A 23,273-nucleotide genomic window follows, 5' to 3' on the forward strand; every position below is an offset into this window, starting at 1 on the left:
GGGGAAAATGAGGGACAGGATATGTTGGAGGCGTTGGAATGACTGGAAGATTGGGGAGTCAGTAAAATATATCTCGACTAAAAAAAAGCTTTCACCCGTCAGGAATAAAAACTGACCTGCACAGCACAGCCCAGCAGCAACAGCAGCAGCTTCTTCATCTCGTCGAGACCTTGCTCTGAAGAAGAGGAGAGGAGGAAGGGACACAAATTAAAACCAAAACAAAAAACAGCCTGCGGACTGAGTTGAAGAAATGGAATCTGCATCCTTAATCTTTCTTGCACATTGACATTTGAAAGTAAATGACTAAAACAGGTTTGTCTTTTATTTGACTGGGCCTGGTGTCTGAGAGCTCCGTGGCAGTTTAGCCATTCACTCCGTCTGCTGCACTTTGTTTTCCCGAGACGAGGCAGGAACGAAACCGTGACTTAGTTCAGAGTTCCGACCGAGACGCCGGTAACCTTCAGTTCATCCCGCAGACACTTGGAAGTCCCAGTTACCAGCACTTTTATTTTGCGACAATCCCTCCCAGTAAAAAAAGCCCCTTCCTCCAGTTAAAAAGTGCCGCAGCGTTTTTCCCGGCACCGTCAGTGAAGCGGCATCTTCCACATGTCAGGACACATTGTCAGAAAGTGCTGAAGCCACAACAGCTGCGCGCTGGCTCGACAGGCCTGAGCTCATCTGTTGGATCCAGGATCCCTCAAACCAGGTGCTGTGTGTGTGTGTGTGTGTGTGTGTGTGTGTGTGTGTGTGTGTGAGTGGAAGCTGCACTGACTCAGAGCTACGGTGTGTGTGAGTTATGAACATTTGTCTCTTTTGTCTCTGCTACATCTGAGTTCTTCCCCTACCGAGGGCAGGGTGTGTGTGTGTGTGTGTGTGTGTGTGTGTGTGTGTGTGTGTGTGTGTGTGTGTGAGATACAGAAGCTCACCATGTGGCCACTATCTGGCTCTAACAATATTAAATCCAGATTAGTTACAGAGTGTTTTCTCTACCGAGTGTCTGCTTGTGTCCAAACGCAACAGAAGAAGAGGAAGTGCTGAAAAGTGGAACTACAAAACTACATTTATAATTTGGGGGAAAAAAAACAACAACACTGAAAACCTCAAATAAATCAGATTATTAAAACTACTTAAATAAAGAGCAAAATCAAATGCTTTGATGACGCAGGCGACTGCTGCGACTTCTAAAGTAAAACTTTGACTTTGTTTTACTTTGGGCCATCATTCAAACAGCGATTTCACAGCAGGTTATTTTTAGAATCCACTAAAGCTTTGCAGAGGAATTTTCCCCCTGATTTCACTGCTGATTTTCTCCACGAGGACCATCCCATAATATTGGCACCATTGTGTGCAGCTGCCACACCAAGATCTTTAGTTTTAGTGGATCTCACCCAGATGAAAAGTGCGGTCACACCACATGTCTAATCTGGTCGAATCTACAGGCTGATTACAATTTGACATATGCGGCGTTGCATTTGTTCTTTTAATTGAGAAAATGTGGGAGCCCAACTCCTGCTCAGCTATCGTCACCTGCAGTCTGGATAAAAGGGAGAGGACGAGGGCGTCCAAAGGACCAAAAACGGCAGATAAAACTCAATTTCTGGCGCCTCGGGGCTTAGTGGTACTCGATTAGAGCCGGAGGAGCCTGCTCCAACGCAGGGATGGGATTAAAACCCCGGCAAATCTACTGGAGCAATGTAGGGGAAGATAAGCGAAGTGGTGGAATGAATTATTTATACCGTTAGAGCGAGAGAAGAAACGGGGGGGAAACGGTGGAGGCAGGCGGAGAGATGAAAGAAAAACAGACAAAAGGAGGAAGGCTCTGCAGAGTGCAGCCACAACAAATACTGAGAGAGAGAGAGAGAGAGCGAGAGAGAGAGAGAGAGAGAAGCCACAGGGAGAAAAGAGAGCGAGGAGGCGAGAGGTTGAAAATAGAAATAATGATAAAAAAAAAAAACCTCCTGCAGCAGCAACAGCAGGAATATTGAGGAGGCCCCACCCACTGCTCGCCTCCCCCCTCCCCCCATGTGCTGTGAATGTGCATGCACACACACACACGCACACGCACACGCTAGCACTCACACAGTTTATCCACCTGTTTATTCTGTGCATCATGCTTCCACTCGTCCTGGGCTTCCTTCCTCCAGCATTGTTGCAGAATGTCTGCATTTACTCATCGCAGCTTCCTCTTCCAGCTCACCCCACCCCCCACCCTGCACCCCCACCCCCTCCTCTATTTCCTCCTTGCAGGAAACAGAGGGTGGTGGGGGTGGTGGTGGAGGAGTTAAGGAGCCACGGTGACTTGAACTCCTTACCACAGTCACACTATTACAGTCTGCCCTCCTGCAGTTAACAGGGAAGCAAAGCGACGGGCATGGATTTTCTACAAAGGGCTCACTTGGCCCCGGCTGACCTGCGTGCGTGCGTGCGTGTGTGCGTGTGTGCGTGTGTGCGTGCCTTTATACAGCAGATGTAATAATCCTTGACGGCACGCCAGGCAGCGCTGGAGATGAGCTGCGGTTGTGATGGAATGTGTGAGTGTGTCACGCTGTTGCTGCTGCAGCAGCAGCAGTGCCACTCCTGTCTTTATCTGGTTTTCTGGCTAACACACACACACACACACACACACACGCACACACACACTCTTCCTTTAAAGTGATGTCAGCAGTCAACAGTTGTCTTTCAGGTGGCTGCTGCTGATCACGATGCTGTGGACGGGTTGATGAGCTTTCAGACCAACGTACCAATCAGGGCTGAGAATTCCCAGGACTTTACAGCAGACTAAACAAAGGGGGTGTTCCTCTGCGAGTGTGTGTGTGTGTGTGTGTGTGTGTGTGTGTGTGTGTGTGTGTGTGTGTGTGTGAGGAGGGGGATACAGTGACCTCCCAGTGTTCCCTGTTTCTTAAGACACCCCTCCCCCCTGCCGTGCCCAGCAAAAACGCACACACGTGCGTGCAAACAGACCCACACACACACACACACTGCATGCAGCAGTGTTGCCCCCCCACTCCCACTGAGAGCCTAATAAAAGCCACATGGCCGATGACTTTCAGCTGGCAGCCGCAGAGCCGCCGCCGCTGCGACTGACTCACTGAGGAGCGATGCGCTGGAGGCCAAACGACGCTCCGAGGAACGCCGGTCTGAGGCCGATTCAGTAGCGGAAAAATCCCCCCCCTCCCCCCCTCCCCCCTCGCTTCCGTCTGAAAAGGGTCGAGCGACTCTGGCATTAACGTGATATTTTCCCCTCAGCCGCTTCCGCGCAGCTGCGGTTCTGCAGAGTTTCAAAGCTGCCGTGAAACGCGACGTGACGTGCGCAGGAAAGACTCTCGGGGTGAAATCCCGCCGAGGCGTTCCACGGGAGTCCGAATTAGACGCCAGAGTGGAAATAGTAAAAAAAAAAAAGAAGAGGAGAAACAGAAGCTGAATCAGGTGGAGGTGGATGGAGGTACAGAGTTGAGCGAGCGGGGGGGGGGGGGGGGGGGGCAAGGCCGCTGGAGGTGAGTGGAGATCAGGAGGCGGTGAGCTGTCAGCAGGTCCGCTGAGCCTGAGAGCTGCTCACTCTGCCCAGGTGATGACTGCACTTGCAGAGTCTGTTCACTGTGTAAATCCAAACTATCTGATCACACCGTTGAGGCTGCGAGCGACGCTTGATACAAGCGGCTTCTGTCTCCGTGCAGCCGTTTTGTTTCCCCGCAGCTGCTGCGACACAAAGCTCCTCCGTTATCGGGTCGCAGTTTGGCCGCCACCGGGGTCAAGTTGCACAGAAAAAACACTGCTGCCGTGAATCAAACACTCGATACGGCTCTGCGGTTCCTTCAAGGCCGCGTGGGTGTATCAGATCTCAGGGTGGGATCAGAGGGTCGAGCTGCGATTGAATTCAACACCTCAGGTGGCACAAACCCGGTCCACGCCACGGCTCTCTACTGAGATCTCTTTTAAAATTTCATTTAATTTTTTTTTTTAATTTTTTTTTATTAAACTTGAGTTTGGCCGACACCTACCTGAGAGCGGGTTACGGCCCAGCACCAGCACGTTTGGCAAAGGCATCATCACCAGCTGCTGGAGGGTCTCCTGTGAAGCAGAGACATGGAAAAACACACGACGTCAGCAAACGGTTGCGACTGCGACGATGTTTCAGCTCCCGCGTATTAAAACCTGGCTTCATGAGGACCGATAAAAGAGAGAGAGAAAAAAAAAAGAGAGCTTTGAACTCAGGTGCCAGTTTTTTTTTAGTCAATCAGTAGATCACAGTGCAGAGTACGTGACGCTGCGAGACAGAGAAGCACTTGAGTGGCTGGAATTGCCGGTGCAGGTTTTCTCCGGGGGCCCCCCCGGTCCATTCAGATGTCAATCACTGCCACCAAAACCAAACCCAGGGCTGCAATTTAGAGCGCCACCCAGACACCCGCACTGATGTACGTCTGAGGCTCATACAGCCAGTGGCGGAGAAGGCAAAGAGCTTGGCAGCGTCAGTCAAAGCCCAAACATCACATTAGGGGCCCGGAGCAGCACACAAACAAGCTGCTGGCGACGACTCATTGCTAAAGAGTTGACGAAATTCAATTTCCTTCCCTTTGTTCTCACTGACATTATGCAAATTCTATTGAGTTTAATACAACCCAAATGTCTTTTTGTTCAAGCCACAACAGGCAAAGTGTTTTATATGTCCAACTGAGTAGCATCGACTCGGGCACCAGTCCAGGACTGGGTTATTTCTAGCAGGACAGATCAGGAGGGAAATACTGCAAGCATGGTTCATACACCAGTTTGAACCGCTGTGACCTCCAGGTTTCACTCTACCATGCACACCACTGCTGAGGTCACAAGAAAAAGGGCTTTGGAGGAAGCCCTCACCTCCTGTCGCAACCATCTGGCCTATACATATTGCATTAGCTCATAGTGGAGACCCCAGGTCTGACATCATGCTACAGTTTAAGTAGGTTAAACACAGAGTTGCGTCTGTGCACGTAAGCTTTTCCAAAAATGAACTTGGAGGGAAAAAAAAAACTGAACCATGAACTAAAACTGATGAGGTGGGATCTACACAGCACGGTGCATTCACTGGAAACACTGAAAAAAAAAAACGTTTTCTTTCACAATGTATATAAACAAAGCGTCCAACTTGGACTCGCACCTCCAAAGTTCCAAAGATGCTTCACTCTAAAAATCCTCTGGGTTTATGAACCTGTCTTCCTAGAGAGCAGAAGATAAAGAGAGCCACTGTGCGACCGCGTGGAGCAAAGTCTTGTTGTGTAACGGAGCTGCGTTACTCGGCCGGGCCTGAGCTGCCAAACTGCAGCGTCTGGAGGTGAAGCTCAAAGTTTGGCTCTTACTGAGCGCCGGTCATGGTTATTAGCTCGCAGGCGCTGACACTGAGGTTGTTCGTTTAACAGCTTTCACCCTAAAAGACTGTCTGTCTGTCTGTCTGTCTGTCTGTATGTCTGTCTGTCCATGGTGATGCATGGGGCCGGTCAGCAGAGAGGGGACACTTTGTTTTCATTCCATCCATCTCCAGACACTTTAAAACCAAAATAAAACAGACAAGGACATCTTGTGCTTCCGGGTGACTCATCTGCACTGCAAAAACTATTTCAACCACGAATGAAAATATCTGCAAAGGTAACAGCAAATATGTAATAACGGCGACTCCAAAAAACACAAAGAGACGTAAATATATTAAAGCAACGCATGTACGAGGCTCACGCCGTATTGTCACGACTGAATATCATTAGGCAGAGGAGACAGACGGACGGACTGAACAAGTGTCAGACGCAATGATCCGCTGGGCTCCAACAGCCACAGTTGGTCCCTGGCGGCGGGAGAGAAGCCAAAGCGCCGCCTGCGACACCCGACGGCCACTCTGGGGAGAGAGAGCCTCCAGTGGGCAAGCGAGGTGAGAGTGAAGTGGACCAGCCAGGAAAATCACCAGCCAGTCAGCCTGGAACAGTGTTTCTCAACTGGTGGGTCGTGGGCAGTTTCCTTTTTTTCTAAAAAAAATATATATATATATATATATATTTATAGAGAAAACAGTGGGAATTCTTTCTGCAGGACGCACAATTCAAGTCAATAATTTCAATAATTTATTTACTAGACATGATAGAAAGTGGGCTAAGGTTTTTATTTTTGTGGAGTTATTAGGAAATAATGTTCCACCAGCTGAGAAGCACTGATCTAGAACCCTCCGAGGTGGAAGGTCTTCCATATTTTCAGGTTCTCGGCTTGGATTCGTGACACTGAGGCTTGAAGGCGCCGTGCTTTTATACCTCGACACGTGCGCAAACATGCAATGGCACATGTAGCTTTGCGACACATATAAAGAGTAGCTATTGAGAACAGAGTTCACTCGCAGCCTTCAAGCCGAGCAACAAAACATACAAAGCACCTCAAACAGCACCTGTCCCACCCCGGACCATTGTTGGACCACACCTGTCCACTTCCAATAGCAGCATGTGTTTGCTGAGCCAGCGCCACATGTGCCGCTCTCCCAGTCTGTTTCTTTCCATCCTCTCCAGCCGTGATGAGCCGTCACTGCAGGGCCACACACGGCTGGAGGGACGGAGACCAAAGCAAAGAGATCCCGATTTAGGCTCCAGAAGATGGAAAAATATTTTGATGTACACGGTACACAGTCAGAGGTTTGGACACTTCTATGACTATTTTACACTGTAGATTGTCTTGGGTCTGCGTGCAGACCTGACTGATGCATGGAAGACGTACAGGGAAAACTGAAGCAGCTCCAAACTGAAGACAGACTAACATGTAGCTGCCATATCAGCACACAGCTGAAGGGAATATCTGCTCCAAATGTTGGTGTAAAGGGGTAAAATTTGAAAAAGTCAGTAACTCCGAGGATTTGCTGCAGGCTCGCATGCTAAAATACGGCTCTTGGATTAGCCGGCAGCGGCTTAGCTTTTATCCACAAAATATGACGGACGCAGTGGGAGGGAGAGCCGTCGGTGAGGCGGCGTGAAGACTCAGAGTCGCGCACGTACGTGCGCATGTCACACAGTTTTAAAAACCAAGAGATTTCCCCGGTAGGGGATTGGGGGGGGGGGGTGTCCTTGGCTCACTCACTGTGTCAGTCTCCAGCATTGACTGCTAATCCACTGGACGCTTCTCTAAAGGACAACATGCACACGTGCAGCAAGTCAATGACTGATGCAGCAGCAGCAGCAGCAGCAGCAGCAGCAGCGGAGGACAATGAAGAGGGGGAGAGAGATCCAGGAGGCGGAGAGAGAGAGACGCAGCGTTGATTCCATCGTTTCTCACTCCAGGCACGCCAGGCTGAGCCGCCTCCCCCATCCCTCCTCCCCTCCCCCTCCACCCCCTCCTCCATCACACCACAATGCTGCGTTATTGATCCTGAGAAGACTCGCAGCTCCTCTCCTCTTCCATGGAGCTCCCGACACCGACTGGTAGTAATAATAATAATAATAATAATAATAATAATAATTCTGGACTGGACTTATACAGCGCTCTTCAAGGCGCTTTACACTGAACCCATTATTCATTCTGACCACATTCACTCTGGTGGTGGTGGTGAGCTACATGTGTAGCCACCGCTGCCCTGGGGGGGAGGGGGTGGGGGGGGCAGACTGACTGATACAACAACACACTGGCCAAACACAACCTGCAACCTGCACAGCTTGCACTCGGATGGAATCTGATTTATTGCGTTAGACGTACACAAGCAAAGCAAAAATCTAATATTCAACACTCCGACTCCATCTCTCTGCTCCCCGCTCGCAGATCCAATTCCATTCCACGACTGAAACCGAACGGGAAGACAGAAATAAAGGCAGGCAGGAAGAGGCGGCGTTCTGCTTCCACCTCAGTGGAGTTGAGACAAAGATGACAAGAAGAGCAGAGAGAAAACAACCACTTCCAACTGCTGACGGCTTGATTTCCTTGTCGTGATGGATGCATGATTAGACAGAGGAGGCCAGGAAGTGGCAAAACACCTGTGTGCGCACACACACACACACACACACACACACACACACACACACACACACACACACACACACACACACACACACACACAAATAAGACAAGTTCCGCTACCGGCTGCGCCTCAACAGGGGAGTAATTGTAACACCGTGTGCGTGTGTGTTAGTGTGTGTGCGTGCAAAACGCAGGCTGAACCCTGAAAGAGTGAATCACACCCATTCTGCGGATGCAGAGCGTTGCCATGGAAACGGGGAGACGGGGTTTATTCTCCTCGTGTCCGTGTGTCTGACACGCACAGTACAGCAGCAGCAGCAGCAGCAGCAGCAGCAGCACCGCATGTGCCACATGCACACACTCGTGTGTGTGTGTGTGTGTGTAAGTTCTCTTCTGGGTCTCGGCGCCGCAGTCTCCTCCCCGACGGTGGGGCTGGGTGGTGTTGGGTGGGGCGGAGCTGCAGAGATGATGAACTTGGAAAGGTTATTAGCGCCGACAAAGGGAAGGAGCGAGCTTCCTCTTTTCCAACACAAGCACGGTGAAGCCACTCAACAGCGGCTCTCAGCAGAGCTCCGCCAACCCAGTCGATACTAATAGAACCTCGTCCCGCTGTTCTGTTCAGCACTGTGACACACACACACACACACACACACACACACACACACACACACACACACACACACACACACACACACACACACACACACACACACACACACACACACACACACAAGGGGGTTGCGCACTGCAGTAGGCAGGAACTGCAACATCCTGCAGTCACAGGCAACCTTTGATCTTTGATGGCTTCATCTCATTTTTACTGTTTTTGCATAAAGAGGCAGCATGATGATGAAGGCCAACGCGCTGACTGACCTCCCAGATAGTTGGGACTGCCTTGGACCCAGCAGCCCCCCCCCCCTTAAAAGAACAGCAGTGGGTCCACTGGTGGTCCAGATGGACGGATCATCTCCAACACCAGGAAGAGGAGGAGGAAAGAAGCGGCCATTAGCGGCGGCTCCTTTTGTTCTGGGCTGTTATCCGTCGGGTCAGAGTGCTTTTTAACAGCGGGGCCCCTCGGGCTCAACCAGTGGACGAGCTGATCCTGCTGATAGGCCCAGGAAAGGTGGAGGCAGGTGGGCCGGGGGAGGCCTGGACCCTCTGCCCCGTCACCCCCGGGGCTCAGACTCAGGCACACACACACACACACACACACACACACACACACACACACACACACACACACACACACACACACACACACACACACACTCACACACACACACACACACACACACACACTAGCTAACCACTCTAGCGCAGTGGTTCTCCACTGTTAGACTGTCTCAGTCTATTTCCTCATAATGAACCACAATTTATTCCACAGATTTAAAAGGGCTGGCCCACTTTCTATCACGTCCAGTAAATAAATGATTGAAATAATTAGAATTGAGTTTTTTGCGTTCTGCAAAATAAATGTCCAACATCTTCTCTATAAATAAATATATCTTAAAATCACTTTTTATGTACAAAAAAAAAAAAAGTGAAACCGCCCACAAAGCTGGGACCCAATCAAACTAGCTCCGCGACTCACTTTTGGGTGGCGACCCACCAGTTGAGAAACGCTGCTCTAGCAAACACAACTGACAACTGATTTATTCCTGCTGCTACTTCCCCTCTGCATCACATGTACATCCTTATGTGTCACACGCAAATGTTGTCACAATGTTTCTTCTGAGAGTGTCGGGTTTCACACCCGGCTCTGTGTTCATGCGGCATGGGGAAATCACACGGGTCTGGAAAACCAAAGAGATGCACGACAAAAAGCAATAATGAGGCCTGAAGAGAGACGTGTGAACACGTCGGCCTCAGAGTCGCTCCGCACAGGCAGCCAGCGGGCCAACAGCAACAAACCACACCGATGACATTTGAGCTCATCTTCTATTTCGCTTGTGGTCAGAATGAATAGAACGCGATGCTGCGTGGGAATCATCCATAAAAGGCATGCGACAGCGAGGAAGAATGACTGCAACAAGGACGCCAGGCTGAAGAGTTTCTACTGAGCCGGACTCACTTTAGTTTGAACTGAGTCACTATTCCAGCTCCTAGTGCAGGTCATGCCAGGATGCTCCACTGACTCACTGACTGACTGACTGAAGACATTTATCTCCAACATGTTCAACAAACACAACATGACATGTAAAAACACTGCACATAGTACGTACAAATAGTCGGAAGATGTAAAAAACTTTAATTTCCAACGGCCTTTTTAACGATTCTTCAGTTTGTAGCAAAATATCACCAAATATTGCCACACAGACATCATGTAAATACATAAACACCCATATAAATGTCTATAACATATATACACTACATAAATATCTATATAAACTTATAATATAGAAATAAAAATATACATATCTTTATAAATATAATAAAACACAAAATTACATAATATAACATGATAGTATATGTGCATATACTATGCAGATATCCATATAAATACATCAAATATGCACATACATACTACTTAACTATCCCTGTAAATATAAACCACATTCTAAGTAAGTAACACTATTCTCTTCATAGATTCATCCCTCATCATCCTCAGTTATCACACTTCCTTGGGTTCCTAGGAAGGAGCCTCAACAAGGACGTAAACAACAGAATACTGAGACGAGTGTTGCTAGCATGTGAGTCTGCATGACAACACACATTTAGCCCCGAGCTACGAGCACATGCCCTAATAATCTGATGAGCTCATAGCTGAGCGGCAGGACGGGGGCGGAGCCGACGGGGGCCGTCTGAGAAGCGATGACGGTCGAATGTATTTTTGGATACGTGCAAATTGAGGGTAACGCAAAAAAAAAACCCCAAACATAACATTAAGAGAAAGGCTTCACGGGAAGACCGCTGTGTTCTTAGGATGTGATGGAGGTAGAGTTGTGAAGAGAAGCGGGCGAGGGCGAAGGAAGTGAGTCAGAAGCAGCTCACTGGCCCAGTAACACAGCATCTCTGTGAGGCTGCAGGTCAACAAGAAGAATAAAAGGAAAAAAAAAAACCCACTTCCACTCAGGCAGCAGTGGAGTGTGTCGACTTCACCAATCCCCAGTAACACAATTAATATGCAGCATTAACATAGAAAAGGGCACAGAGGCTCCACGTGTCCTCGCTCACCTTGGGTGGAACCTAAAGACTGACACACAGGGACGCAGTCTGATAAGTCAACCTTCATTATCCATTCTGGGAGCCTGAGCAAAGCCTGCAGAGCCTCGGGGCCGCAGCCGCTCACCCTGAATGGAGGCCTCTGTTAACATTTAAACAGTCTAAACAGAGCTGCGAGCCTCGGCACCACGCCCCTCCCAAACCAAACCAAACCAAAGCAAAGCTCTGAGCTCTGGCCGGCAACACAGCGCCGCCTTTATTCTCCAACAACACGGAGGCCACCGTCGTCACAAGAAACACACACAGCATCCAAGAGTGAGTTTCTACAACCCGGCGCCAACGGCACGAGACGCTCGGTCAGGGCGGAGTTCTTATGGAAAAGAAAGAAAGAGTGGACGCCTTTGGGTGAAAGACAGAAAAAGCACAAGGAATTTGGTTCAGCCGGTTGAGGCTTTGCATCCTGTTGCAGGCTGCCAAGCCAAGGCCACTAAATTAAAAAGAGGCCCGGTGCACTATTTGGACCGACCGCCACGAGCTCTCACAGACATGAAAGCTTGGGAGCGACGGGAAAAGCTGTTATCCCAGCGCAGGAAGCAGAAACTGGACTTTTCCTCTGGCTCGCTCGGCGACACATGGCAAGGCCATCATCAGTTCTGCTCTTCTGGGCGGAGAACGGTGCTCTCTGAGATCCGCTCTGCACATTCTGGTTGTGAAATAAATTCCGTCTGGACGGCGAGACTTTGACACGAGGGACGACGCTTCAAACAGTTCAAGTTTCACCGCTTCAGCAAAATGTGCTCAGGCTTGAGAGTCACATCAGCAGAGAGAGGCTGGATGAGGTGGGATGTGATGGGGGGGGGGGGGGGCAGTTGGGGGAGGGAGAGTGGCTGCCCCCACTGGTTCAAAAGGGTTAATGAATTGGCCATCGAGACACTGGATGATCCATTACTGAGAGCTCCAAGTCAATTCTCTCTCTCTCTCTCTCTCTCTCTCTCTCTCTCTCTCTCTCTCTCTCTCTCTCTCTCTCGAGACAACCAGCGAGATCAATTAAAGCGATGGCAGGAAGTAGCGAGGCACCGTTTCAAGGCCTCTCAGCGCCGGGATGCATCGTAAATTGAAAAGTCGCAAAATCCATTAAAGTACCACCAGAGTGCTCCTGACTTTGTTACGCTTTGTTTTTGTTTTTTTTAACATGGTCCTTGAAAAGCAATATGATACAAGACCCTGCGAATGGCCGGCAACAAAAGCAGCAACTGCAGGGGATTTATAAGAGCGTTGGTATTTTTCCCTCTGTAACAGACACGCAAATATTGCAAGTTTTGAGGCAGACCTCCGTCTTCCTCGGAAGGTCACACAGCTAGCGTGATCAGCCGGTGTCACGGAGGTGCGAAGACGACGTCGATATAGATAGATATAGATAACTGACCTCATCGACAGAAATAAATGACGTTGACAACTACAGAACGGTTGCCGTCTTGCCTGGCCTCAATATAACTCAGCTGTGTGTGTGACATACACACAACTTCTGGGTAGCAGAAAACAGCGCAGACAGACGGAAAAATCGGCCAAAGAACGTCGCACAGGTGTTGTTGTTCTGCCGGCAGAAAGAGGCGTTTGCGCCGGCGGAGACTCAAACTACCCAGAATCCTCTGGTTGACGTCCTTAAAGCTGCCCGTCATCTCATCATCCACAGGCTCAACTGGCCAGCGCTTGACCCCGCCGGCCGGTGACCCTGCCACCGACACCGAGGGAGATGATTAAGCAGGACGTCTGACGCTGCTCACCGAGGCTCTCTGATGACTCCAGAGCCGACACAATGCTTGATTGTTTCAATCAGACCAGTGGTGGGAGGGGGTGGGGGGGGGGCCTGACTAACAGGATGTTGACGAGCAAAGTGAAGCTAAAAGAAAATCTAGAAAGGATTGAAATGATCACTTCACATGTTGGAGAGAAAAAGAAAAAGTAAAAATAGGTATTTAGCACACTGAAAACAACCCTGTGTGTGTGTGTGTGTGTGTGTGTGTGTGTGTGTGTGTGTGATGTCGAGTTTCAGAGCCATAAAGTCAAAGCCCTGCTGGGTGAGAACGTTAAACGCTATTTGGGTTCAATGAAGGGAACAGCTCCAATAAATAAGAGCATTTTCACAGAAGTTGGAAGAAAGACAAGGCCCTCAGACGTGAGTCACTGTTTCATCTCTGCAGCGAGGAAGAATCTTCAGTCGCCATCAGATCAGAGCGACTGCGCGGCCACGACGGCATTCCTGAGCGGAGGCGACGACGTGCGCTAACTGGCTCGGCGAGGAGGAACTCACCTGATAGTAGGATTTGATCTGGCGGATGAGAATGGAGAGGTTCTGGATTCGCAGCGTGGGGTCATTGTTGACCTTCTTGTTGGTCCTCTGCACCGTGGCCTTGGCATTGCTGTGGAGGAAACAGGCACAAAGCCGTCGGTGAAATGGGCAACGTGTGCGAGGTCCTTCAGCTGGGCTGAGAAACATTGGAGTCACAACTGTAGCGACTGTTGACAATCACACAGAGCGGCAACCATCCATTCAACATTCAACAGGCCAGACAACTGCTGCAACAGGAAGCAGAAGAAACATTCCCAGAAACATTGGTACTGGCGTTCAACTATTAACCACTTGGTGTCTGCAATACATGAAAGTTGCCTATTTTGAAGAACTGAAATATAAAATGTGTTATTTGACACTTTTAATGTTTCCTACATAATTCCATGTGTGTTCATGTGTAGTTTTGATGGCTTTAGTGAGAGACTGCAAGGTCAATAGTCATGAGTCCAAACCTTTGACTGCCAGTCTATTTATGTATAAAAAGATATATTTGCACATCAGCGAACTCGTGTGTTTACGTGCGCGTTGGCCAAAAGACAGAAAAGCCAGAACCACAACTGATGTTATTACAGGTGTCAACATGTTTTAGTGAGCCTCAAGACATTCCACACTGGCACTCAGCGCTCCTCACAGCTTCCCAGCCACCGTTATCAACCACAATCTAAACCAGAACTGGAATATCAACGGAATAAACCACGGCGAGCTTCGAAGTGTCCTCAGGTCACCTCGGACTGATCTCCACTCGGCTCAGGCGCGGTGGCGGTGGCGGCGTGCACACCTTGGGATTGCACTGTACAGTAGCCGTCGCTGAGGAATGCTTGAAATGACAACCATCCTCCAAACATTCCACACAAGCGCCGGCTGCTGCTGGCTCGGACTGGTCGTAGGTGCGAAGGCAGCGCGGCCACAGTCACCAACAGCTGGTTGATCTTTCTACAGTCTTCAGTCTAAAGTGGAGAGATGCGAACGGGAACGTTGGTCCGCTTGTCTTCGTCAGGGTGAAACTCACACTTGTCGTCAGCGTGAGAGATTTAGCGCCTTGGCTAAACAGAGCGGCTCCTCTCTGATGGTGATGTGCACTTCAGACCTCCACGCAGGAGCAGAGCGTGACCTATATAGCAGGGTCAACAAGCCTCGGCTGGGGGCAGGGCGGTCTTGGCTTGCTTGTGAATGTATGCATGCGCCGCATGTAGTGTGCAGGCGCATGTGAAGTCATGCGTGTTCCTGCATCTGCGCCCTCGCGCAGCAGCGCAGCAGCCGCTTGAGACGGCGGCGGCGGCGGCGAGCGACTCGTTCAAATCGGACGAGATGACGACTGGGACGCGACATCAATGTTTGAGAACAAGACGCGTTGCGCCCTGAGGAAGAGGAGGTCGGAGGGGTCGAAGGTCGCTTCATGCTCGCTGGAGGAGGCGGTTGGAGCAGCAGCGGTCCCAGGGGACTTCTGGTTGAACGGCAGGCAGCCAGAGCCACTGGACCATGAGGAGGCTGCCCTGCCTTCACCATTAAACATGCATCCACTTCCTGTCACACCAGGCACTCCACCCGTTTAGCAGCAAGGAGCTGCACAACATTATTTACAACAACAAACAATATGGAAAAAATAGGAAAAAAAAACTAAAGAAAAATGTGCTGTTGTGCTTGTATGGAGTTTTTTCCAAGTATCTTTAGCAAAAACAGAGTATTTTAAAAGCAGACTGGGCGAGTGAGGAGAGCAGCAGCAGCAGCAGCAGCAGCAGCAGCAGCAGCAGCAGTGTTAATCAGCCCTTTGATGAGCCTCCTCGCCCTCATGATCATGCTAATCGCAGGGACACTGGCTCCTTTGAATAGGGGGGGTCGAAGTGAGCAGTCATGTGACCTCCCCATCAGAGCAGCACACACACACACACACACACACACACACACACACACACACACACACACACACACACACACACAATCCTTTCTGAGCTCCACAGTGGGGGGTCTATTTAACCCCGTTAATTGAGGAGCAGAGACGGGGGGGCTGTAATCCTGTCAGGGGCGAGGACGGTGATTTGCTTGAAGGTTGTGTGTATGTGTGTGTGTGTGTGTGTGTGTGTGTGTGCTAGCCAGAAAACAAGATAAAGATAAGAGCAGCGGCAAGCAAAGCGTCGCACACTCTCACATTCCATCACAACTGCAGCCACGAGCTCGGCCGCCGCAGCCAGCGCTACGCTACTGCCACTGGCTTTCTTGGCTCCGCCCCTTATGCCACACAGGCTAGCACGCGACAAGACAAGAACCCCCCCCCCCACACACACACACACACACACACACACCCAAATGGATTAGCAGTAGCCCCAATAAATAGAGCGATTTAGGACGGCAACAGGGGTGAAACATCCCACTTATTGCCACCGACTTCCCGCTGATACAACCAAGACTTAACAATAGATTACAGGTGGACAGACAGAGAACCAGCCAGTCAGTCAGTCAGTCCGCCAGTCAGTCAATAAGCCGCTGCGTCTTGGCAGTAGTCAATCGGGTCGGCAGTGTTGGGTGGAGCCTGGGGCCTGGCGGGCTTCCTCTCCCTGCACTGATTGGCTGCTGAAGTTGGGGAGCAGCACTAACCTATATATGACAGGCGACATTACAGTCAGCGTGGGCAGCCAGGCACACGCACGGCAGCAGCCGAGAAGTGGGCTTAATGCACACACACACATAATGTGGGTGGAGGGAGGGGCGGGGGGGTGGGGGGTGGGTGGAATCTAGCTACATTTGGCCACGTGTTTGGCACGGAGCTTATGGGCCACGCTGTCCAAACACAGCGGGGTAGCGTGTGTGTGTCTGTGTGTGTGTGCGTGTGCGTGGGTGTGTGTGTGTGTGTGTGTGTTACACAGACATTTAGAGGAGGATGGATCGGGGGGAGGAGCAGCGACTGCAGACACTGCTCAGGTTAACAGCCAAGTCTGGGCTCATTCTACAATCCAGCTCCACATGACAGACTGTCTGTCTGTCACCTGGCGTTGGCTTCAGCAAACTCATACATTACAATGAGAGAGCGAGAGAGTGAATGAGAGTCGTCGCTAAAAAGGACGACGTTGTCATCGCAGCCGGGCCTGTGAATGTAGACGAGCAGAGCACAGAGTCAGTGACCTCCAGGCTGGAGAAGGTCTCTGCGTGTGAGAATGTTTCACAAGGAGCCAAAGCCTGTTTTTTAAACCCCCCACCCCCCAGACCTTCTCCCCTGGGAGCTGTGCAGCTCCGACCACTGGTATGTGCTTGTGCGTCAAGCCATTTCCTCGTCTTGGCTTTTCATTGACTGCTTTCTCTCCTGTCTTTGTCCCTCCACCGGGGGGCCTCTGCTCATTCCTCACTCCTGTCACAGTATCCATAGGGACTGCAGTTAAAACCCTCTCTGACGGGATGCGATCCGCTGCGCCGCCTCGCATTGCGCCACTTGCACTTTGACCGTGAACGCAACACTTCAAAGCGTCTCACAATGCCACGGAATGGCACTTGTGGAGGCTTCCGCTGCTAAATCACGCAGGCCGGATAGAAAAACACCCTCCCAGTTCCGTCTCCACAAGAACGTGGCGTTGTGCTTTCGGTCGAGTCCGTTTTTGCTGTGACGTTTTCGACAGAAGCCGGCGCTTCCTGCGGTCGGCGTGCAGCAGAGCAGCCGGTGGGAAGAGCAGCGACGGCGTCCGCCGAGGCCCAGACGGCTCTGTAACATGAAACAGATGGAGGAAGTGTGGGCTCTGCCTTCGCCGGAATCAGAAGCAACTGCACGTTAGCGGCAAACTGGGCACCGGTTCAAGTTTAGAACGGACGGATTGAAGAAATAAACGGACGTGGACCCGAGCGTGGTGATCCTCAGCCACAAATACAAGCGCGTTCCGTCTCGGCTCAATAAATGCCAATAAATAACGGCATCTGTGCTGCTCCCTGACGGCGCCGGCGGTCCTGCTAATCTGCTCGATCCTGCGCTTTAAACAGCAAACGCGGCTCAGATCAGGTTTAACTGGCTGCAGGGCGAAGGGGCTGCGATGCCGCGCGCTCCCTGCGGAGCCAGACTCAGTTGTGGGAGTCTGAGAGCTTCACATTAACACGGCCTCGTTAGGTTTTTGTGTCCTTTCAAGGTTGCAGCTGCCATTTCCTGTGCGACTTCCTGGGGTGAGCGTGCGCGGGACTGAGATGGTGCACGGAGACGAGTGCGAGAGACGATGGCAGATTGAGGGGGAAATTCTACGCTTTGGATGTGCAAAGGTCGCAAAGGAGAGTCGGCCCGCCTCCACTCTGACTACACATGGAATCCCAAACATGTCAACTTTCAGCAGCGGCCAGCGCAAGGCGACAACAACGCATTCGACGTGACAAGAGGGGAGTGAAAGGAGTGGAGTGGAGGGGGGGGGGGGGGGAAAGAGAGAGAGAGAGAGAGAGAGAGAGAGAGAGAGAGAGAGAGAGAGAGAGAGAGAGAACAGAGACAACAACAGACATGAATCCAGCAGGAGAAAGGAAGTGTTGGCTTATAATGAAGGAGACAAAAGAGAGAGGGATGAGAAGGAGAGAAAGACAGAAGACAGAAGAAGGATTAAACGCCCATGTTGCAGAGGTCTTCATGCGTCAGCGCCTGGTCTGCTTTCTGGAAGGCAGGTGGAGCAAAAAAAAAAAAAAAGAAGTGCAAGACGGATTTTTCTCATTTCTGGAGAGTTGAGCGACAGCCCTGCAGCTTCGCATCAATGTCATCGTGTGGGAGCTTCAGCCACGTCAGGACCTCAGGACGGAGCTTCACCTTGAAAGAAACACGTCGGCGTTGCAAATTGTGGGCCGTCGTAATGAAAGCCGGGCCAGATGGTGGCGGTCAGATTATCCCCGCGTAACAGCAACGGCATAGAAAGTTCGCCATTATGTTGCGTCCCATATGTTAATGGAACAGTAAGAGAGGAATCTGCAACAAAAGAAAATGATAATGAGGTGCTGAGTGGCTCCGTGCCTCACATGAGCGCCTCACTCAGCGCCGCGCTGGACCCAGCAGCTCATTGGTCGACCGCTGAGGGTTTCTGTGTATGTTGAAGAGGCGCCGGTGCCGCGGGAGGAAGCGCCGACGGCCGCGTCCTGTGACGTGGCCTCCCGCGAGTGACAGAACACAACATCTGCCTTCATTATTATTACATCCACCTGCGGTGACTCACTGGTTTACAACTTCTCTCATCTGCCAACCAGGAGGAAGCGGGTTCAAACTTCTTCTATTGTTTTCAAAGCCGCTTCCAGGTGCCCGCGATGATTTACAGAGACGCCACGACGTTGTGCAAACATTCAGGCGACCTGCAAGCACCGACCTGCAGCTATTGTTGAGCATTCAGAACACAACAGAACAGTCCCGGTGTTGTAGTGTTATGTAAAAACTACTTGGTGCCCCAGCAGTCCAGAGAGGAGCGACCACACCTCCAGAGTCCAAGTCATTCATTTCAATGGAGTTGCTCGTTTTAAAGGCCTTGATTTTGGTACTGCGGTCGATGGGGAAAATGCTTTTTGGGCCCACGGGATTTTTTTTGTTGCTGCAGTACCTCGAGTGGCCACTGGGAAAAATCGGCATGCCGCCATATTTGCGACCCGCCGGCTGGGTCAACGGTTCTGACGGGCCAGCAGGGTCCAGCAGGAGCCTGGCAGCAACTCAGAGGATCCAAGCGGTCGCTCGTCGGCCCGTCAGAAATTTAATTGGCCGTCTCGTGCCGAGCGGGAAAACTAATTGGATTGACAGCGCGGGCGAGGCAACCTAATTGGCTCAGTTATGTCAGTCGCAAAGAGGGCAGGGGAGGGCGAGGAGGAGGGGGAGGAGCCAGAACCATCTGGGTGTCAGTGAACCGTTAATCCTGGGGTCTCCTGCTCGCTCGCTCGCCCTCTCTCTCTCTCTCTCACTGCGTGTGTGCCCCACTGACGACCGCTGCCAACCCTGACAGCTCCGTCTCCACAAAGAAACACGCAGGCGCTCGCACGGCGAGCGGGCAGCGCGGCTCGACCTGCAACAGCTGGCGCAAGCGGCCCCAACGTCCCGAGATCGAGTTTCTCCAGCCGCGGTCGAGCAAATGTAAGAGTAGGAGAGAGAGAGGGAGGGAGAGAGAGAGGGAGAGGGAGAGAGAGGGAGGGAAAACGAGAAGAATATTCCAGCAGGAAGCCAGCGAGCCGAAAGAAGCGAGTGTATTCCTGCATCCCAGGCTGCAGCCGCTAAACGTCTCTTTCACTTTTAGAATTCTCAGGACCGAGTCCAGGACACAGTTGTGTTCCGTCCCCCTTCTGCTGCATCACTGTTTACACTGCTCAACTTGTGGTGTTTGTCAGTGCAAACAGTAGCTTGTGGCTTCAGGCTAACACCAGTAGAGCGAGCGAGCGGGCGAGAGAGAGAGAGAGAGAGAGAGAGAGAGAGAGTTTGACTTGACCAATCAGCAGCAGGAGGAAGCAAACTAACGCTCACTGCAGAAACTGGGAGTGCGGAAATATCATCACAACGGTGATGATGATGATGATGATGGCAAAGGCACGACAAGAGTCGCTGCACATCTCGTATTTCCCAAAGTTGTGAAGGCGGAGCTTTCAGACATTTCCAAGGAGGCGGAGACAAAGAGCAGCCTGAGGAACAGAACACCAGCGGGACTGTAGGCCCCTTGTGTGCAGGAGGGTGTCTGGGGCAAGACGGCTCCCAACAGCTGCCTCTGGACGGCAGCAGGGTGGGGGGGTGGGGGGGGTGGGAGAAAAAACAACAAGATACACACACACGCCTACGCAGGCACAGAGTCCCGGCAGAAACACACAGAGAGCAGAGAACCTGCAAAGCACCGACGGTTCATTGCGAGAGGCCAGTCTGCCTCCCAACTCAAGCTTTTTTGGAGACGTTCCACTAAAGCCTCCCGGCAGAGCACTCACTCTCGTGCTTTCCAGTGGCGCTTGCACGAGTCAACGCCCCATAGGTGGGAAGAAAAATATCCCGAAAAGCAGGGAACACTGTGGGTTTGTTGGCTCTTTCGGGCGCAGGAAGAAAGGGGCCCTTTTCCTGCAGGATGGCCAACGACCTCGTTAAACACCTTGCTGCTCTCAGTGACTCCTGTGAAGAGAGGCTGCAGCTGGAGCCCCAGAGAGCCCCAGCGGTTTAGTGGAGTGCCACTGGGTGTGCAGCGGGAGGTCAAGGTCGGCAGGAGGCTGGGCGGGGGGGTGGGGGGTGGGGGACGGAAACTTAAGGACAGCGGCAGTCACAGCAGAGATAATCAGCTCCATCGTGCAGAACGGCGAGAGCTCAACCTTCCTCAAAACAATTCCCAGAGCCGGGAAGACTCACGTTCTGCACGGGATGAAATGCAGACCGCCAGCTTAACCAAGTCACAGGCAGCGCTGCAACCAATCAGGAGCTCCTGTGAAGTGCGCCCCCCCCCCCTGGGAATTAGCTCATCTGAACCCCCCCCGCAACACACACACACACACACACACACACACACACACACACACACACACACACACACACACACACACACACACACCGTTTGAACGCGAGGTGCAAACGCTGACGACGCAGAGTTTGGCAGGGATGGAAAATACGAGAAAGCCGCTCCGGCCAGCAGGAAGTGGCAGCCTTGAGCCAGACAAAGGGAGCGAGGGATAGAGAGAGAGAGAGAGAGAGAGAGAGAGAGAGAGAGAGAGAGAGAGAGAGAGAGAGAGGGAGAGAGGGAAGCTGTCTGCCGCCGTGCTGCTCGGGAGGTGAGCGGGATGACAGGCACATGTGACACCTTATGTCTCATCCGCTCCGTATCCACAGCACGGCAGGAGGTGTGAGAGCAGTGAACCAGGCAGAGCCGGGCCAGGCCGGGCTGCACCAGGCTGGGCTGGAGCTGCTTCCTGTTCTGCTGCAGATGACAGCGGGGAGAGAACCTCTGCTGACTGACTGGCTAGCTAGCTAGCTGACTGGCTGGCTGACTGACTGGCTGACTGGCTAGCTAGCTGACTGACTGACTGACTGACTGACTGACTAGCTGGCTGGCTGACTGCAGCGGCTCTTTGCTCCGAGGGATCCTAACAATAACTGTCTGAAAATATTCCTGACAGGGTGACCCGTTAGCGCTCCCATTAGCAGATCCCTTTGTGCTTAGCCTACATTTTGGGCTCCCTGACACACTGAACACTGAGAGGACGGGAGATCAATCTGGGTCCATACACACTGTGCATGTAGAAGCCCAAATCTGAGCAGGCGCATGCTTGTTTTTGTCCACATTCATTCATTCATTCATTCATTCATTCGTTCAAACTGTGCGCATGCCTTTGGTGGTGCTGATGCAGGAGAGGGGAGTGTCATCAATACTACGCATACATCTCAGCAAATAAAAATAAATAAATAAAATAATAATAATAAAATACTCACATCTCGAGCATGATCTCGTTCAGGTAAATCCCATCCACCAGTTCAATATATTCCGATAATTTGGTGCCATCGGTCACCGTCGGCTGCCCGACCGTCTGGACCTGGAGATTAAAGGGTACAATGCAAAAAAATAAAATAAACAAACAAAAAAAAAATGAGAGCTGAGATCATAAACAAGGTGACTTTAGATGCTTTTCAACGGGGCAGCTGTGATTAAGTGGCTCGCTTAAAACACATCAGAGCAGCAGTTAATTGGGTTATGAGGGGGTCAGGGTGGGCTGAGGGAGGGGGGGTCGGGATGAGGAAGGGGGGGCAGGGGGGAGGGGGGGGGGGGGTCTTACCCAGCAAACCAGAGGCGTGAGCATGAAGTGCTCCAGCAAAGGGCTGAACACGTCGCTGTCCATGTTTTCCAGAGCCATGGGGCTTTTGCCCTCTTATTTCAGCGGGTTCGGGGGGGAGAAACAACAAAGCCTCGCGCTGAGAGAGAGAACCAGAGGCGGCTGCTGACGCTCCATTCACGGAGGAGTCGCTCCAATTAAACCGACGACTCGCGTTTTTTCCTCATTTCTAGAATATTCGTTGGGGGGGTGGTGGGGGAGACAGAGAGATGGGGGGCGGGCGTGGGGGGGTGTGGGGGGGAAATCCCCTCCAATATAATCCGCAGTCGTCAAGATTGGCAGCAGCTGTTTAAGATGCCGCTATCACAACTTGCCTCGCGCTCATTCTCAGCCAGATAACCGCTGCTAACCGCCGCTGGTCAACGACCTGCGACCACGGTGGCTTTAACGGCAGCGTATTAAATATTGAACGCCCTGTAGAAATATCACAGGAGGCGTTCAAGGTAGGGGGGGGGGGAAAAAAACGTCAAGGGGGGAAAAAAAAAAGAAAAAGAAAAAAAAAGAAATATCCGGTTGGGGGGGGGGGGGGGGTGATCCAGCTGGTTAAGATCCACGCTATCCTCTGGTCAGGATGATTTCTGACTGGGTTCCAGTCGTCGGTTGTCTGTCAGCAGCAGCAGGAACAGCAGCTGCAGTCCTCGGTTCGGTCGCAGCGTGGAAATGAACGATCGTGGCTGAGTGAGTGAGTGAGTGAGTGTGGAGGATGACTGGAGGACACTTAGCACCGCCCCCTCCGTCCCTGCCCTGCATCTCCCTCCGCCTCCTGCCTTCCCACAGAAAAATAGGGCACCGATAAAAGCGGCTCGTCCCTGATTTTTTTTTTTTTTTTTTTATCTCTCTCTCTCTCTCTCGCTCTCTCCTCTTTTGAAATATGAGCTCATTTTAAACATTCCACTCGGGCATCATTTTAAAACGAGGAAAATATAGATTAAACGACGGGAATTTAAGCAGCTGGAGCATAATGTGGTGTGGTCAATCCCTTGTGGCATTGACCACATATATATTTCGATTTTTTTTAAATCGAAATATATATGTTGTTTTTTTTGTTTTT

The 23,273-nt window shown here is 51.4% G+C and overlaps 1 protein-coding gene across 1 annotated transcript in view; it reads right to left on the reverse strand.

Annotated features, from left to right (window-relative positions):
- ccdc88ab (coiled-coil domain containing 88Ab) overlaps nt 1-22,422 on the reverse strand; it is a 44,477-nt gene extending 22,055 nt beyond the window's left edge. The window contains exons 1-5 of the mRNA XM_076046017.1: nt 22,166-22,422; nt 21,825-21,925; nt 13,418-13,526; nt 3,999-4,068; nt 117-175 (exon numbers count right to left, since the gene is read on the reverse strand). Of these exons, the coding sequence (XP_075902132.1) occupies nt 117-175; nt 3,999-4,068; nt 13,418-13,526; nt 21,825-21,925; nt 22,166-22,243 (417 nt within the window). The 5' untranslated portion in view covers nt 22,244-22,422. The remainder of the gene's footprint in view (nt 1-116; nt 176-3,998; nt 4,069-13,417; nt 13,527-21,824; nt 21,926-22,165) is intronic.
- Nucleotides 22,423-23,273: the final 851 nt, after the last annotated feature.

The sequence above is a fragment of the Nelusetta ayraudi genome, unplaced genomic scaffold, assembly GCF_046127955.1.
Source record: "Nelusetta ayraudi isolate G7.1 ecotype Tasmania unplaced genomic scaffold, CSIRO-AGI_Nayr_v1 ptg000089l, whole genome shotgun sequence".
In the NCBI taxonomy this organism is placed as follows: Eukaryota; Metazoa; Chordata; class Actinopteri; order Tetraodontiformes; family Monacanthidae; genus Nelusetta; species Nelusetta ayraudi.